The sequence below is a fragment of the Phocoena phocoena genome, chromosome 8, assembly GCF_963924675.1.
Source record: "Phocoena phocoena chromosome 8, mPhoPho1.1, whole genome shotgun sequence".
Taxonomy (NCBI): domain Eukaryota; kingdom Metazoa; phylum Chordata; class Mammalia; order Artiodactyla; family Phocoenidae; genus Phocoena; species Phocoena phocoena.
This window is the reverse complement of record NC_089226.1, coordinates 105,267,609-105,285,209: the sequence shown is the minus strand read 5'-3', so window position 1 is coordinate 105,285,209 and position 17,601 is coordinate 105,267,609. Positions and strand designations below refer to the sequence as shown.

The following is a 17,601-nucleotide window of genomic DNA, read 5'->3' as shown; positions in this document are numbered from 1 at the left end:
CGACTCCGACAGCTGTCCAGGGAGGGCCAGAGGTCAGCGTTCACTCCGTGGGGACACTCAGCTCCAACACACACGGCATGAAAGAATGGCAATGATGTTTTAAAAAATTAGGTTTATAAATATTTTCTCCATTGTACAAAGTTTTCCCCACCCTGCCCACCCCCCATCACTGTTCACATTTCTCATGTTTTTAAAATCCCAACTATATTTATTTTTTAAATCATAAAATATAATTTTTTCTTTGTTCATATTTAAGACTATTTACAGGGGCAGAGAGAGGCCAGGGTGGCCCGGCCGAGGTCAGGACGAGTCCGTGCAGGGGGATGGAGGGGGCGGGAAGAGGTGGAAATAGCTCCTCTCTGTGGCGGGCGATGGTGGGCAGCTGTCCTCCGCCGACAGGTACTGGCTGTGGGGTGTGGGCGGAGGCGGGTAGGGGTCTGAGTCCGAGTTCAAATCCAGGTAGTACTTGCTGGCCTTCCAGCGGCTGGCGCTGTAGTCACTGTCACACACGTCTGTGCTGCAGGGCGTCGTAGGGGGCGCCATGCCACGGATGATGTAGGGTCTGGAGGGGATACAGCAAGGGAAAGGGGACCTGGGTTCAGATTGGCCCACGTGCACGTCCACCTTTGGCACTTGGGCCCCCTGGCTATGTGGCCTCTCTGAGCCTCAATATTGCCACCTTTAAAGTGGGCGCACTGGCACCTACCCTGCAGGCTGCCAAGCTCAGTCCCTGACAAGGACTGCAGCCCCAGGCCAAGGTCACCTTTACGGGGAACGAGGCCTCCAGAGCCTACCTGGCTGACCTTGGGCAACTTAACCTCTCTGAGCTTCAGTTTCTCATTGACACAATGGGGAAGATGAAACAGTATCCATTTCAAAAGGAGCTTGTGAGGATTAAAATGAGATTCCACCTGGAACGCGCTAGAGACAGCATCTGGCACCAGAAGCGGTCAACGGCCGTCCCCCCTTCCACCATTACTGTAAATACTGGAGACCAGTTGGCCTCCCATCTCTTGATCCCAGAGATGCCTCCTGACCGTCCCCCGTGACATCGCCGTTTGGCCCGAGTCCAAGGTGGGGATCGTGGTGTGTTTAAGAGCCACAGCGGGGCTTACAGTGGGCGGGAAGGTGGAGCCAGCACCAAAGGGCCAGCGAGGGGCGCCCACACTGAGGAAGGTGCAGCAGCAGGATACGCCTCGTGGAGCCCTGGGAGCAAGAAGGGACGCCCACAGACAGGGGGGAGGGCAGAGGCCTTGGAGGGGGACCAAAACCAGGGCAGAAGGAGCAAAGCATGCAGTAGACTGGAGGCTGAGGGGCCTGGCCTGGCTGGTGTGGCGGTGACAGCTCTGGGGACACACGGAGGCACTGGGGAGCCCCCGCAGGTTCTTGAACAGGGCAGTGACCCAGTAAACGGCTGGGCCTCCCCGGAATCTGCACGGCTGCCCGGCTCCCCGGCCAGGCCCCGGAGTTCCCCAAACGGCCACCAGGTGGCAGGCGGTGCCGCGCTCGGAGGGTCCGCAGCTCCGGGAGGACCAAGGGCCTCCGCCACCCCCAAGCCCCGCTCTCTACACAGGGGGCGAGCCTGGCGGGGCCGACCCTCCACCTGCCCCATCAGGTAGCTCGCCCGGGGGTGGGGGCGGGGGCCCCAGCGCACCTGGTGGGCGGGCCCTGTCGGCTGAGACCACCGGGTGAAGGTCAGCAGGTTTACCTCGCCCACCCTGGCTCCGACCCGCCCCTGGCCACAGGCCAGCAAACCCGGATCCCGTTTCTCCTCAACGCTCTCCAGCTGGCCGCTCCCCACCAAGGAGGGGGTCGTGCGACCCCCTAAAGGGACAGCTGGGAGTGCGGGGTCGGTGCTGAGCAGGCCCGGGGCCCGAGCAGGCCCTCGCAGTGGGTAAGGGGGAAGGATCGCCCCATCAAGGGCCAGCCGAGGTACCAAGGGGTGGCGCCCCGCCGGGGTCCCAGCGCCGGATTCAGGCACAGAGCGCAGAGCCCTCCGGGGGACGGGCCCGGCTGCGGTGGAGACCCCTGGGGGCGTCATTCAAGGCCACGTGTGGCCCGGCTTACAAAACACCCCCAGGGCTGCCAACCGTGGGCGCAGGATGGTTTCTGAACTCAGCACGCCCACCGGCGCCCCGACCCCTCCGCGCTTTCTCCCGCAGGAAATGGGGACCAGGCCCGGTACCGCGGGGCGCGCGGGCTCCGTACCTGTACGGCCTGGCGGTGGCGGGAATGCTGGAAGGGTAGAACACGTCCACGTTGTACAAGGAGGGGTCCGTGGCGGGGGACGGCGGCGGGTTCAGGATCTGGGGGGAGCCAAGCAAGGTCACACGGGCCCCGGAGCCGGCGGTCCCCACCGCCCACCGGCCACCCCCAACCAGCTGCCCTCCTCCCAGGGCCCCTCCTGGTCTGGGGAGGGGAAGGGGCAGCTGTGGCCCGTGGGTGGGCTCGAGCAGGGGGAGAGCCCGGCCCGCTGATCAGTGGCGACCCCAGGCCCGGGAGCTCGGCTGCGCACTCACGACCCCGACACAAGCCCCCTGTGCACCGTGCCACCAGCAGGGAAGGGTCCCCGCAGGCCCGGGCGTGTCCCCACGCCACTGAGTGCCTCCCGAGGTTCCTCAGGGGCTTTTCTGTCAACTCCCCTCTCTGGTCTTTTACTCCCCCATCTCCTCCCACGTGGTGCAAAGTCTAATCTCTATAATTCATTCCTTACTCCTAACATTCAGGGGACCCACATCCCAGCCTGAACCCTGACAAGGCACACGCACCACCACACGGAAGGAGGGGCCACAGCCCTGCTGCCCGCCCTCCCCACCCTCTCAGCAAATGAGGAAGGGGCGCCCCATTCTCAAGGGACTATATTGGCCCCAAACTGTGATAATAAGTACACAACTCTTCCCCATGAATGCACCCTCAAGAGCCAGGTGGCACATGACCGGCCCCACAAGAGGGACAGAGGCACCTGGGGGCCAGACACCCGCGGGGTCTGCACCTTCCCCAGCAACCATCGCTGCCTGCGCCCCCCGCCCCTCCTCTGAGCTGTCCCTGCCAGGGGCACAGCCAGACCTGGGAGTCTGAGTGCCCTGAGGGACTGAATTCCCCCAGGTCCCTGGGGCGATGGAAAGGGCACGGCCTTCCCTCGCCAACCCCCCCTCCCCCCCACGCCCCCCCCACCCCCGCTTCGGCAGATGTGGGTTGAGACCTGTTTTATCACCTCCCAGCTGCTCCCTGGTGAGGGACTTCACCCCTTGAGGCCTCAGGATCCTCATTCCTAAAATGGGGCTAAGGAGACCCGCTTCCCAAGGCTGTCCTGACACTAGGTGAGTCACCTACAGGACGTGCCCAGACCCCTCCCCTACCCGTCAGGAACTGGCACGGACCCCTCTCCTTATTCTGTGGTGGAGGGCCCTCTTCAGCCCAGATAGCCAGCCTGTGGCTTCCTCAGCGTGTGACCCCAAAGCTAGGAAGGCACGCCTGGGGGAAGAGGGTGGTGTTCAGAGAGAGAGCAGAAACCAGGCAGGGAAGCCCAGCAGAAAGGGCCTCCCCCAGCGGCTCCCACACCCCAGGCCCTTGCGCTCCTATTTCCGCATCTGCCCATGAACCTGACTGGACCCGGCTTCTCTTCACTGCTGCCTCCAAGGAGAACTCTGGGATCCTGCCCAAGTCCCCTCCCCTGCTGCTGTCGGTGCTACTTCCCGCAGGGTGCTGGGGAGGTGAAGGTCAAGGAAGAAGTCTCCCCAATACTACAGTGGGCATATTTCTAGCAAGTTCTGCTGGTGCAGCACCTCGGCGACTTCTCGGTCACCTGGTGCGTGGGGGCTAGGGGCTCTTCCCCGCTCAGATCATCTGCTTTCCCTGCGTTCTGAAGAGTTCTCTTTACCTCTCACTGGCCAATTCCCTGCAATCCTAATCCCCGATAATAATTCTGTACTTTCTCTCTTCAAATCACCATGTAACTTCCGTCTCCTGATTGGACCTCGACTAATAAAGGCCGCCTTTTTTTCTTTTCGCTGCACCGCTTGGCATGCGGGATCTTAGTTCCCCATCCAGGGATTGAACCCGTGCCCCCTGCAGTGGGAGCTCGGATTCTGAACCACTGCACCACCAGGGAATTCCCTAAAGGCCGCCTGGTAGCCATCAGCACAGAAATAAAGTCGGATGCCTCCAGCCTCACTCAGTACACCTAATTACATTCCAGGAGAATCAAAATTAAATACAAACACAAGGGACTTCCCTGGTGGCGCAGTGGTTAAGAATCTGCTTGCCAATGCAGGGGACATGGGTTCGAGCCCTGGTCCGGGAAGATCCCACATGCCGCGGAGCAACTAAGCCCGTGAGCCACAACTACTGAGCCTGTGCTCTAGAACCCGCGAGCCACAACTACTGAGCCCACATGCCACAGCGACTGAGCCCGCGTACCTAGACCCCATGCTCCGCAAAGAGAAGCCACCGCAATGAGAAGCCTGCGCACCGCGATGAAGAGCAGCCCCCGCCCACTGCAACTAGAGAAAGCCTGTGCGCAGCAATGAAGACCCGATGCAGCCAAAAGTTAGAAAAAAAAAAAAAATGCAAACACGAAACCTTGAGAACATTAAGAAAGAGAGCATGGAAAGAAACATTTTTACAAGACGGGAAAGCCTTTCTGGGTATGACCAAAAACCCCCCAAACTCCCATAAAAGATGAATAATTTCATTGTATAAATGGCAAAACACAACATAAACCAAATCAAAAGACAGAAAGCTAGGAAAAACATTTTCAACCCTTATCCCAGGCTAACTTTCTTAATATATCTCTATATAAAGAGCCCTTACAAATAAATTTTAAAAATACCAACAACCCAATAGAAAAAGGACATAAACGCACCCATCTGAGAAAATAAAACTACAAAGGTTATTAAACATACAAAAAGATCTTTGACATCATATGTAATAAGAGAAATATACATTTAAATTACACCACTAAACCATTTTTACCCTAAACTGGACCTGACGAGAATGTGTTTGAGAGGGACGGTCGTGCTGGTGTGGCCCTCTGCTAGCGGGAAGATGGTCCCTTGTGAGGGACCCTTGGCAAGAAAGGTCAAGATGACCAATGCTCAGCCTTAGCTGCAGGGCATCTTCCTGCTGGCTCCTACCCAGGAGGGGAAATGAGGAAACCGCAGGAGTTCCGGGCATCACTGTTAGGGTAACGAGATCCTGGGAATGACTGGACACCCACTGGTGTGGGCCCAGCCGCACCCCAAAAAAGGGCACTCTCCAGTCACCAAGAGGGGGACAGCTCTGCCCGAGAAGCAAAACAAACTTCAGGGTGCAGGAGAGGCAGGGTAGGGGAGTGGTCAGCTTGGACAGAATGGCCCCAGGGAGGAGGGGGGCGGGTAGTCACCACTCAGTTCCTTGGCCTCATCTGCCAAATAGGAGGCTGATAGCGCCCCCTTCTGGAGTCGGGGTGATAACAGCACACGAAGAGTGTATTCCTCCGAAGTGCTGGGTAAAGGCCAGCTTTCACTGATCCTTGGTAGCAAAAAGCAAGGCTCAGATAGGAGCTGTCATTACCTTCAGATGCTATCATGCAGGTTTTAAAAAGTACATATGAAACTGCTCTGTATGAGACTAAAATGGTGGATACATGTCATTACACGTTTGTCCAAACCCACAGAATACTACACCACCAAGAGCGAACTCAAGATGTAAACCATGGACTCTGGGTGATGGTGACGTGTAGATTCGTGGACTGTAACGAGTACCCCACTCTGGTGGGGGATGTTGATAAAGGGGGAGGAAGGGGGATTTGGGAAACCTCCCTACCCTCCTCCCAATTTTGCTGTGAACCTAGAATTGCTAGATACATAGATACACAGATACACAGATAGATAGATATAGATAGGTATAGATAGATAAAAGTTGTCTTAAAATAAAAGTGCATATATAAAACTGGTGAACTGTGAATAAAGTCAAAGTGTATCATAGCAATGCCCTGATTATGCTACTGTACTATTGCCATAGACTGAATGTTTGTGTCCCCACAAATTCATATGTTGAAACCTAATTCCCAACAGGATGGTATTAGGAGGTGGGGCTTTGGGGATGTGATTAAGTCACGAAGGTGGAGCCCTCATAAGTGGAATCAGTGCCCTTAAAGAAGCGACCCCAGAGAGCCCCCTCACCCCTTCCACCATATACAGATAAGACGGCCACTACAGGGATACAGGGAGTTCCCTGGTGGCCCAGTGGTTAGGATTCCAGGCTTTCACTGCCGTGGCCCCGGGTTCAATTCCTGGTCAGGGGACTGAGATGCTGCAAGCCTCGCAGTGAGAAAGAAGGAAAAGAAAGAAGGAAAGAAAGAAAAGGAAGTGGGGAAGACAACTACTATGAACCAGGGACCGGGCCCAAACCTGCCAGAACCTTGAGCTTGAGTTTCCCAGCCTCCAGAACTGTGAGAAATAAATGTGTGTAGTTTAAGCTGCCCAGTCTATGGTATTTTTGTTAGAGCAGCATGAATGGGCTAAGACAATCATAGTTATGTAAGACGTTACCACTGGGGAAAATTGGTGAAAGGGAGATAGGACCTCTCTGTATTATTCCTTACAACTGCATATACATCTACAATTATCTCCAAAAAAAAAAAAATTATTCTTTGTTGGGAAAATAAAGTCCATACTCTTGTATACTCGCTTATGTACAGACTTCCTCTGGGAGGACACACGATAAACTCACCACAGGATGTACCTCCGGGGGAGGGGCGAGCTCCTGAGCAGGTGAGGGCTGGGCCCTCCTTTCACTGTGCCCTTTGAATTCTGTACCACGAACATATATTACTGATTCAAACGAATGTAGTTAATTTTTAAATAGCTGGCTCCATGCAGGGTTTCTCTCTGGGATGATGAAATGTTCTACATTTAACAATGGTGATGACTGCACAGCTCTATGAATATACTAGAAACCCCGGAGCTGTAGGCTGTAAGTGCGTGGGTGGATGGGAGGGCATGTGAATTACATCTCAGTAAAGAGGCTGAAAAAGATTGCTGGTGGTCAGTGTCATCTCTTGCTGTCAGATAAGATCTCCCCGGCTCCCAGCAGGGGCTGCGGATGGAGATGCCAGCATGCTGCTGCCTGCCTGGGGGTCCAGAGGGCTGTCCTGGGGTCAGCTCAGTCTTACACGGGTTCCTGGTGCTTTCAGCTGGTCACATGGGACATCTGAAAGCCAGGTAACAGTAGCAGCAGGAAGGACAAGAGGTATGGTGGGGAGGAGTCTGAAGCTCCAGGCTCCTTGTTCCCTCTGCCCCGAAACACAGTCGGGCCCTGGAGCTGCCAGATTCGGTTCTGATCCTGCCAACCCGAGATAATGACCCCCGCTGCCCCCCACTCCTTGGTCCTGCCAGGTCAGGCGTGATAAGGAGGGGCAACACCCCGGATACGGGGGACACCCAGAAGGGCAGGAAGGCCCGGCCCTGGTGGGTGGGGCTCACTGGCGACCCCCCAGAGAAAGCTCAAGGGGCTGTCTTCACGTCAGAAGACCACACCATCACAGGAAGTCGGGTTTTGGAGAATTATAAAGCACAGAACCATATAAAGTCAGAACCTGATATGTACCTTCAGGTTCACATCCGTGCATCAAGCTTGCCCCAGCTACCCTGGGGCCACGCTTTGGAAATGGGGGTCTTTTCCAGCCTCGAGGAGAGGGTCCCCCTCGGGATCCTGGTGTGGGGCTGGGATACTGGGGGCTTTGGCCCTTCACCCTCTGTAGAGTCATTTCGTTCTAGGGTGGGGCTCGGCCTAGGGCCAGCCCCTCACCCCACTCAGGCTGCCGGAAGCTCCAGGGAGCATTTCAGCCACGACAGTCACCCCAGGAGTGCCTGTCCTTAGAAAACCATCCGGCTATTTTCTGGGAACCAGCAAGGCTGTGGGCGGGAAAATAGAGCGTTTCTGGCGGGGACGCTGAGGGGAAGCTCGCGTCCATCCAGACAGGCCCTGCCGATGGGGCGGGCCCGAGGAACCAGACGGCCACCCAGACAGGGAAACGCCCAACAGCAACCCCGGGAGGTGGGATTATGGGTGAGACCCCCACCTTTTAGAATCTTATGTGGCTTCCAGGTTATCCACAATGAACAGGACGTACTCTTTTCTGAGCAGAAAATGATGCTGAAGAAAAAAACTACAGGTCGGGACGGGGAGAAAGGTGAACGCACCCACCATTCTAAGTGGTGGAACAGCAAGTAATTCTCGAAATCCTGAGGACGTGCCTGCCGCTGGTGGGCAGGGGGGACCCTGAGCTGGCCAGGCATCCTCCTGCCCCTACTCACCGGCGGGTACAGCGTGGCCTTGGTGCTGGATGAGCTGCTGGACGAGGCCCCGGTGACGTGGTTCCGGTCGTAGAGGGGCACCCCGGCTCGGCCCCCCATAAGGCTCACGGAGCTCATCATGGACTTGCTGCACGAAATGCCTGCGGGGAGCGGGTGGGGGAACGAGGCCAGTTAGGGGCAGGGGCGCACTCTCCCCAGCCCCGCTGCCCCGGAGACCCAGGTTCAGGTGCGGAAGCCCTATGAGAGATGTGTCCCCGCCCAGCCGTCCCCGGGGGACGACTCAGGACACACCCCACGAGAACATCTCAGGTCAAGTCCAAAGACCATTCCTGATCCACTCGCCCCATATCCCGCCCTTTCTGCCTCCGCACCGCCGCCCAGGGTCCTCACCTGTGAAGGGACCGTGCTGGGTGCCGCCGGGGGCGATGAAATTGAGGGGCACGTGGGGGGTCCCACTGACGTACTCATGCGGGAAGGGCCCGTTGGCCCCGGCGTAGCGCTGACACACCACGCGCTGGCACACAAAGTAGACCCCGCCCATGATGAAGAGCGAGAGGATGATGCCGATAACCGGCCCGATGGCGCTGCTGTGGGCCGGGCCGTCGTCCGAGGGCAGCTTGGTGATTTCTGCCAGAGCACGGGCAGGAAGCGATAGCGGACGTTAACCCAAAGGGAGCAGGCCTCCTGCGGGGCAGGCGCTGTGTGCCTCCCGCCCCGGCCCAGCACCCGCCGATGGAGCCGCAGCACCTTCTCCCCCTCCTCGGCCTGACTCAGCTCTGCCACGGCCCCCGGCCCCTCAGCAGCGACTCCTCCGAAGCAGCCTCCTATTCATGCCCCTGACCCGGAGCTTCTCGGCTGGAAGCAGGCGCTGGGTCCTCCCACGTCCACGTCCCTAGTCCAGCTGAGCCCGAGCCCCAGGCGGCAGGAGGGGGCGGGGCGGGGAGACAGGACCACGCGGAGGGGCGGGGCTGACCCAAGCACCCAGGGCCGGGGGGCCTCCATCTGAGCCCCTCACGCCTGCCTGCCACAGAGGCCGGGAATCCTGAAGGCCCTAGGCAGGGAAAGCGTGAGAAGTGGAATGTGAAGGGCCTGGCCTCAGGGGCCCAGTCAAACCCAAAAAGCCAGGAGCCAGCTCAGGGCTGCAAAGGCGCACCCAGGGCTCCCGGGCAGGGGCACTCCTGGGGCTCGCCCCACGATCAAAGCCACCTGCGGCATGGAGGGCATGTCTGGGCTCCAGACTCAACTCTGACAAAAGGACATTCACTTTCCCATCAGGGTGGCCACGTTTCTGAGAGCAGTCGACAACGTCCCCTCCGGCCAAAGCCCGAAGGAAAGGGAGGAAAGCTGCTGGTTCCGGCGACGAGGCCTGACTATGGATAAACATCACCCCCAACGGCTGGGGCCACGATCACATGGGAGCCTGAAGACAGACACCGTCACACTGGACACCTGCCCAGCAGAGGCGCGGGGCTCAGACCCCCCGGGGCTCCCACTGCTACCCTCTGGCCCCCAGACCACGCTCCTGAGATGGTAGCTGAGGGGCCTATCCCGGGTTGATGTGAAGGCACAAAAGCGCTCAGTGAGTCCCTTGGGGATGCCTCCTTCTTCCCCATTCACAAGACGCCTCTATCCTTCAGGCAGAGCTCTCAGCCCCGGTCCCTCTGCAGTGAACGAAGTGGCCATATCCCCAGACACACAGACACATTCCCACTTCCTGTCTGGGAATCCAGCTCCCTTCCTGTCTGAACCAGACAGCCTTTCAAGAGCCAACGCCTCCAGGAAGCCTTCTCTGACTGCCCTGGTTTCACATTCTCTAGCCCCTACATCCCTGGCCGTACAAGCTACGTCACTCAAGGGGCATGCAGCGTGTGTGTGTGCGTGTACGTGTGTGCGTGGGCACACACCACTCCTCCTCAGCCAGACAGCAGGCTGCCAGGGAATGGACTCACCCACTACTCTGTCAGGGTGATCTTGTTGACAGATGCTGCTGAGTGAGGGCTCTGGCCAGAAGCATGCCACCTTACACTCAGGTCTGGCCTGGCACATCTATGCCTTCTCTGTGCCTCTGTCCCAGCTGGCACAGTTTCCCCCTCCCCCTCCTCACAGCCGCCTCCACCTCCAGGAAGGCTTCCCTGACTCCCTACCGAGGCCAAATACTCCCGACCTCCCAGCCTCCTCAGTCCCCGCCACTTCCTCCCTCTAGACCCGACGGTCCTGGGACAGAACCCCAGCACAGGGCGACCCTCCAACCCCGCCCTCGGGGAAGCCAGCTCACCACACATGAGCTCGTCGGAGCCATCGACGCAGTCAGGAAAGGAATCGCACTGCTGCTTGATAAGGACGCACTGGCCGCTGGCGCACCGGAACTGGTTGGGCAGGCAGACGGCTGCAAGGAGGGGCCTTGCGTTCAGAGAGGCTGGAGGGCATGATGCAGCCAGGAGCACTAAGCAGATGACCTCCACCGGGGCTCCCTGCCCCACCCCCCCAGACCCAACAACAGAGGTCTGGGCTCCAAATACAGAGCAGACAAACGGACCCTTTCTAGGACCGGGTCGGGGCGTGGTCACAGCAAAGCCAGTCTTCACCCGCCCCTCGAGGACCCCAGTTCCGAGGCCCATGCAATGCTGGGGGCGGGCTGGCAGGGAAGAGACCTCAACGACCCAGGGAGGTATTCATTCATCAGGTTCCTACCATGGGTCAGGCCCGCAAAGCACCAGGACTACCACGGCCCCTGTGCCCAGGCCCTCCCAGGTTACCAGGAAGGGGACAGCCGCTGGCTCCACAAGGAACTGGGCTCCTAGAGTGGGAGGGGCAGGGGACAGGGGATGCACCAGCAGAGCTCTGAGGGTCAGGAAGCGGGAGCACAGCGCAACCGGAAAGGCAGAGGCAGGCCACGCAAGGAGGACGAGGAAGGCTGGGTGCTGACCTGGAAAGGGCTATGGCCCCATGAGGAAGGCATCACCCGCCCCCAGTACTTGCCGTCTAAGCTCCCCACCCGCCCTGTCCCAGGCGCCCACTCTGGAAACCAGAGACAAGGAACCCTGTCCTTGCAATAAGTGGGCAGGTCTGCTGGTAACCTAGCAGGAGAGGAGGCTTCTGAAACAGAGGGCAGAGCCCAGAGCCTCCACTAGGGCCTGCTGTCCTCCTGATGCTTCCTTTCTCCAGGAGAAACAGTCACAGCGGGAGGAGGGAGGGGACGGTCCCTAATCAGGGCTCCTGCCACCTGCTGAGATCTTGGACACAAGACTGCGCTGGGGCCAAGGATGTAAGGCAGGGCTCAGCAAACTTTTCTGCAGAGCCAGACAGGTCTCTTTTGTAACTACTCAACTCTGCCGTTTCCGTGCAGGACCAGAGACAACAGGTAAATGAATGAGCCTGACTGCGTCCCAGTAAAACCGCATTTACCAAAACAGGTGGTGATCTGGATTTGGCCCTCAGGCCGCAGTGCGCTCATCCCTGGTCTACAGTCTCCATCGAATTCAAAGGGGCTGTGAGCTGGAAAGACTTAACAACTGCGGCTTTATAGAAACATCTGGGGAAATGACCCCCAGGCCTTCACCTTCCACAGAATGGCTGCTCACCATCAATGGGGACAGTGGACAGATAACATCTGAGTTATCCAAGAAGAGGACCGGTGGCTGTGGGGTGGCAGCTAGAACGACCCATTAACAGCTCAGTGGCAGTCATGGGGCCGTGGTGCTGACGGTGTGTGGCAGGAACCAAAGGAGCAGGTCATTTTATGTAAGAAAACCTCAGAGGGAGCACAGAGATTTGTTTCACTGGCACGGTCTAAAAGGAAGATACTGCCAGCCAGCGTGGACCCAGGTTGACTAAGCCAATCTCTTTGGAACTCCTGGTTCAAGGGGATACTAGAAACCACCCAGATGTAAGTGTTACCCCACAGACGGCTTGGTGGAGGACAGCACTGCCTTTGGGGATGGGGCTTAACCAGGGTGTAAACCATGCAAATCCAGCTGACTACTGGACTTACTTGGGTCTCTGTAAAATTCTTGACTGAAGGAGGGAAGGCAAGATAGACCCTCAGTCTGCCTTCAAGCCAAAGTGCTTGGCGAGGCAGAGCGCAACAGCTCTCAGTGGGCCTGCAACTAACATTCTCCCCTCCCAAGCTGAGGGGCCACGGCAGTTTCGCTCCAGGCCAAGGCTTTATGCGTGACCTGATGGAGCCCAAGCTCCAGGAGGGTGGAGAGCGCGAGCCTAGGGGAGGGGCGGGGCCTCACCATCGCAGTCCGCCTCGTCCGAGCGGTCCTGGCAGTCAGCCTCGCCATCACAACGCAGCCGCAGGTCCACGCACTGGCCCCGCGCACACGGGAACTGGGCGGCCGAGCACACCGGGCAGCCCTCCTCGTCGCTCTGGTCATCACACTCCGGGAAGCCGTCGCAGCGCCAGGCCCCAGGAATGCAGTCGATCTCCCCAGTGGCGCACGCAAACTGGTCCGGGGAGCACGTAGGAGGCTCTGGGGAGGAGAGAAAGACCATCACAGGCCGCCCAGAAGGGCAAAAACTGGGCGAAACACCTCTGGGTTTCAAAGCGGGGAACACGCTCAATTCACAAGTGCTGTACCCGGTCTCCACTGCCCTGCGTCTTGTCTGCGTTCCACCTCCAGCCCCCAGTGTGTGAGGAAGCTGTCCGTGTGCACGGCCTGGCTACAGGGGAGTGTCCACCGCACCCCCACCGGAAATAGGAGGGTCAGAAAGTGGGTGGTCAGCACCCACACCTGTTACACATTTGGGGCAGTGGAGCCAGAACTCTGTGGGTGGCCAGCGAGCCCACAGGCATGGCGGCGGGGGGGGGGGGGCACCGGTGGAAGACCCGGGCACCTTGTTGAAGAGTGGGCTGAGGAAAGGCAGGTGGTGAGGATTCCACAGTGGGGAGCAGAGTGGATGAGGATGGGGCTCGAAGGCTCCCTGGTGGAGGGAGTCGTGGAAGGGTGGTGAGCTGGGAGGGTGAAGGACAGGAGATCTGGGGCCACCTCGTACCAGGTGGCCATGGCAAGTCACTTCCCCCTCGGGGTCAACTTCCCCAGTGCAGGCTAAGAATGGGCCAGACACGCAGTAGCACTCAGTGAGTGGCACTGTCCTGGAGGCCAAGACGCAGGTGGGCATGGATGCCAGGGCACTGGCAGAGAGACACAGGAGGAGCCCCTTGGTCCCAGGCTGCCCCCATTTCCCAGGGGGCCCGTCATCATCTCTCCACTCCTCGGTCTGGAAAATCACAGGAAACTGAGCCCCAGAAACTGGTCCAAACTTCGTTTTAACGTTTAGCAACAGTCCTCAATACCCTTGAAATCTGATTAAGGAAAAAGGTATCGGGAGTTCCCTGGCGGTCCAGTGGTTAGGACTTGGCACTTTCACTGCCGTGCCCTGGGTTCAATCCCTGGTCAGGGAACTAAGGTACACAAGCCACGCGGCATGGTCAAAAAAACAAAAAAGCTATCAATTTCACAAAAGTATTGATTTCAAGATGTACTAAGCCTTTCAACATTTGGAACCCATATGCCTCCCCCATAACTGTGGGGTCCACACTGGGCTGAATAGGGATGTGAGATGGGGGAGGAGATGTGAGCAAAAATGAACACAAGGCCGCTGTTCCCACTGGGCTCGGCCACAGAGGACAGCCGGGGACAAAGGAGCCAACGACGGATGTGTGCACACTGAGCCACCAACAGAGAACACAGGGATGCTGGCCACGGAAAGGTGCATGTGGACAGTGGCTGAGGCCCCGCTCCTGGACTCCAGCCCCCCACAGCCCAGCAGGAAGAAGAGGGTCCACGTGGGGCAGGCTCTGATTCCCCACAGGGCCCCCAGTCCCGGCAGCAGCGGCCGGAGAGTGAGGACGGGACAGGATGGGGGTTGCACAGACCTGGGGTTGAACCCAGGCTCCCCCAGCATCTGTGCGACCCGAGGACCCCCCAACCTCCCAGAGCCTCCGTCTCCTCGTCCCTAAAACAGAAGCAGCCACCCTCCAGCACAGGCTCCTCGCGGGAGTAACGAAGACAGCAGAGAAAGCATGCGCACGGGCACGTGTGAGCGAGTGTGTGCGCGCGCGGTGCCTGGTTCGGTAACGCGCGCGTGCACGGCACTGGCAGTGGCGCCGCGCCGCCGGTGCACGAGGCCTGAGGGTCGTGGCACCTCCTGGGAACCTCAGTCAGCCCTTATCCTCCTGTGAGCCCCCAGAGAAGAGGCCAGGGAAGAACACAGATGGGGACACAGTAAATACAGGCCTCTTAGGCCGTGAGGAAGGGCCTGGCATCCTCAAGTCTGAGGGCCAAAGCCCGGGGGCGGGTGACAGAGGGATGCGTCCTCCCCTGGGGAGGCCCAGGGCTGGGGTCCCAGGGAGAGCTGAGCAGTCTGTGCAGCTCTCTCCCCGGCCCCGTCTCCTCCAGGGCAGCCTGGACGTCTGTGGGACCTGCACAACCGCTTGGGCCCTGGGGCCGGAACTCAGAAACAAGCCACCAGGAAGCTCAGGAGGGTCAAGGTGGCCCCCACCACGGGACAGTCATGAAATATCCCCTCTGTTCTTGGCCAAGCTCTCTGGGGTTCACAGTGTGAGGTGGGGCAGGAGAAAGCTCCAGAAGGACAGGCCCATGGTCCTGCTTCCCGAGATGTGCTGAGCATATGCCGTGTGTGGGACACAGCGTGGAGGTCGTGGGGATGAGGATGAGAAGAAAAGGGACAGGGTAAAGACCGGCCCCCAGGAGCTCAGAGGAGGAGGGAAGAAGAGAGGAACACAGGAACAGCACATCCAAGGTCACCTGGGGGACCTGCAGGAAGAGAAGAGGAAGTCCTGGGGACTGGGTTTCATCATGGTGACAATGACAATTATTCCTTTTTATTACTACTGCCATTCTCACAACTAATAGCACCTGGCATTCCTGTGTGCCATGTGTCAGGGACCATGCAAAGTACTCTGTTACTTAACAACAACCCCACCAAGTAAGTGCTCTCAATTTCTCTATTTCACAGAGAAGGAAGTGGAGGCTCAGAGAGGTGAGTGACCAGCCCAGGGTCACTCAGCTGGGAAGTGGCAAAGCTGGGATTTGAACCCAGGTCTGTCTGACACTGCAGCTTACATTCTTGGCCACTCCCTGTGCAACCTTAGGGAAGAAGAGGGTCAAGGGTAGAAGGCGGAGAAAAGACAGTACTAAAAAATTAGACAAACCCACTATTGGAGACTTCAACACCTCCATCAGTAACTGACAGCACAGTCAGGAAGGATACAGACAGCCTGAACGGCACTATCCATCAACTGGATCTAACCAACATTTACAGAACACTCCACCCAGCAACATCAGATGACACATCTTCTCAAGCGCACATGGAATATTCACCAAGGTAGACCACACGCTGGGGCATAAAACATACCTGAACGAAGTTAAAAGGATAGAAATCATACAAGGCATATGCCGTGTGTGAGACACAGCATGGAGGTCATGGGGGTGAGCATGGGAAGAAAAGGGACAGGGTAAACACGGGCCCCCAGGAGCTCAGAGGAGGAGGGGGAGTATGCGCACATACTCGCTCACACACGCGTGTGCACATGCTTTCTCCGCTGTCTTTGTTACTCCCATGAGGAGCCTGTGATGGAGGATGGCTGCTTCTGTTTTAGGGATGAGGAAATGGAAATTAATTCCACAATAATTTAATGGAACTAAACTAGAAATCAGTAACAGAAAGATAGCTGGAAAATTCCCAACCATTTGGAAGTTACACAACACACTTCTAAATAACACAAGGGCCAAAGAATTATTGAGAATAATTTAAAAATAGTTTAACTAACTGAAAATGAAAATGCAATTTATCAAAATTTGTGAGATGCAGCAAAACCAGTGCTTAGAGGGAAATTCATAGCCCTGAAATGCATATATTAGAAAAGAGGACAAAGAGACAGTCTGCTCCGCCTTCTACCCTTGGTACTGGATGCCACAGGGACTATGTATTAAAAGACTGTCAGGCAGCAACCTGGCAGGCAGAGAATCGGGTCCTGCTCAACGTCCCAACAGAAAGTGCTGAGGTCATACCTACCACCACAAGTCAACAGGTTCTGCAGGAGCACGAGGTGGACTGGGCATGAGCACCGTGGTGTCCCATCACCCTTGGCAATGCAGATGTGGGAACAGCCGCCATTGTCCCGGGCACAAGGGTGGGCTGCTGTGGAGAGAAAAGAGGGAGGGGGTCGGGTTCTACCTCCTACCTCAGGACTGTGGCCTAGAGGACGGAGGGGATGAATGCCAGGCAGGAACTCACAAGAACTGGCACTCCAGTAGGAGTGTGGTAGATCCTCACACTTAATTCTTAGGGCAGCCTATGGAGTCTGTTTCTGTTGGCACTGCATTCTGTAGATGAGGAAACGGAGGCCAAAAGCACTTATAGAACTTTCCCTACATCATACCCCAGCCTGTCTGCACCAGCTCCCACTGTGCCCACTACCATCATGCTACACTGCCCACCTGTGTGTCTGTCTCTCATGGTGTAGTGGGCTGAGTGGTGGCCCCCCAAAAGATATGTCCACGTCCTAATGCCTGGAATCTGTGAATTTGACCTTATTTGGGAAAAGGGTCTTTGCACATGACGTGGTCATGTTAAGGATCTTGAGATGGGGTCTAATTCTGAATTGTCTGTGTGGTCCCTAAATGCACTGACAAATGTCCTTATAAGAGACGACATAAGAGGTGAAGGCAGGGGAGAAGGTCATGTGATGACAAAGGCAGACACTGCAATGATGCAGCCACAAGGAACACCGGCAACCACAGGAAATGGGAGGGGCAAAGAACCATCCCCTCCTCCGCCTCCCCACCCCCACCTCCAGCCTCCAGAGGGAGCACAGCCTTGCAGACACCTTGATTTTGGATTTCTCCAGAACTGTGAGAGGATACATTTCTGTTGCTTTAAGTCACCCAATTTGTGGTGACTTGTTATATAGCAGCTGCAGGAAACTAATACACATGGAAGTTAAAATAATAAGGGTGTTGAACCCTGGGGAACTCGAACGTTTCAATTCAATTAATTTCATGTGCCCAACACCTTGACAATGGTTAGGAGGCTGGGAGGGTGGCTGAGCTCCCTCAGGTGAGAGGAAATGGCGCAAAGCACTCTGCTCCTCACCCGGACCCCCAAAGACAAATCACAGTTTCTCCTCCTCAACCTTGAGGATTAGGTGTTTTCAAAATGACAGAGTCATGGTTTAGAGGAGGGTCAGCGAACTTTTGCCATAAAGAATCAGAAAGTAAATAATTTTGGTTTCATGGGCTAGGCCACCTATCTAGGTGACCAAGACTCCTTG

At 57.2% G+C, this 17,601-nt stretch overlaps 1 protein-coding gene across 1 annotated transcript in view; it reads right to left on the bottom strand.

Moving 5' to 3' along the window:
- Positions 1-300: 300 nt before the first annotated feature.
- LRP5 (LDL receptor related protein 5) overlaps positions 301-17,601 on the bottom strand; it is a 79,628-nt gene continuing 62,327 nt past the window's right edge. The window contains exons 17-23 of the mRNA XM_065882602.1: positions 16,344-16,469; positions 12,539-12,775; positions 10,576-10,686; positions 8,691-8,927; positions 8,301-8,440; positions 2,209-2,306; positions 301-562 (exon numbers count right to left, since the gene is read on the bottom strand). Coding sequence (XP_065738674.1) covers positions 301-562; positions 2,209-2,306; positions 8,301-8,440; positions 8,691-8,927; positions 10,576-10,686; positions 12,539-12,775; positions 16,344-16,469 — 1,211 coding nt within the window. The remainder of the gene's footprint in view (positions 563-2,208; positions 2,307-8,300; positions 8,441-8,690; positions 8,928-10,575; positions 10,687-12,538; positions 12,776-16,343; positions 16,470-17,601) is intronic.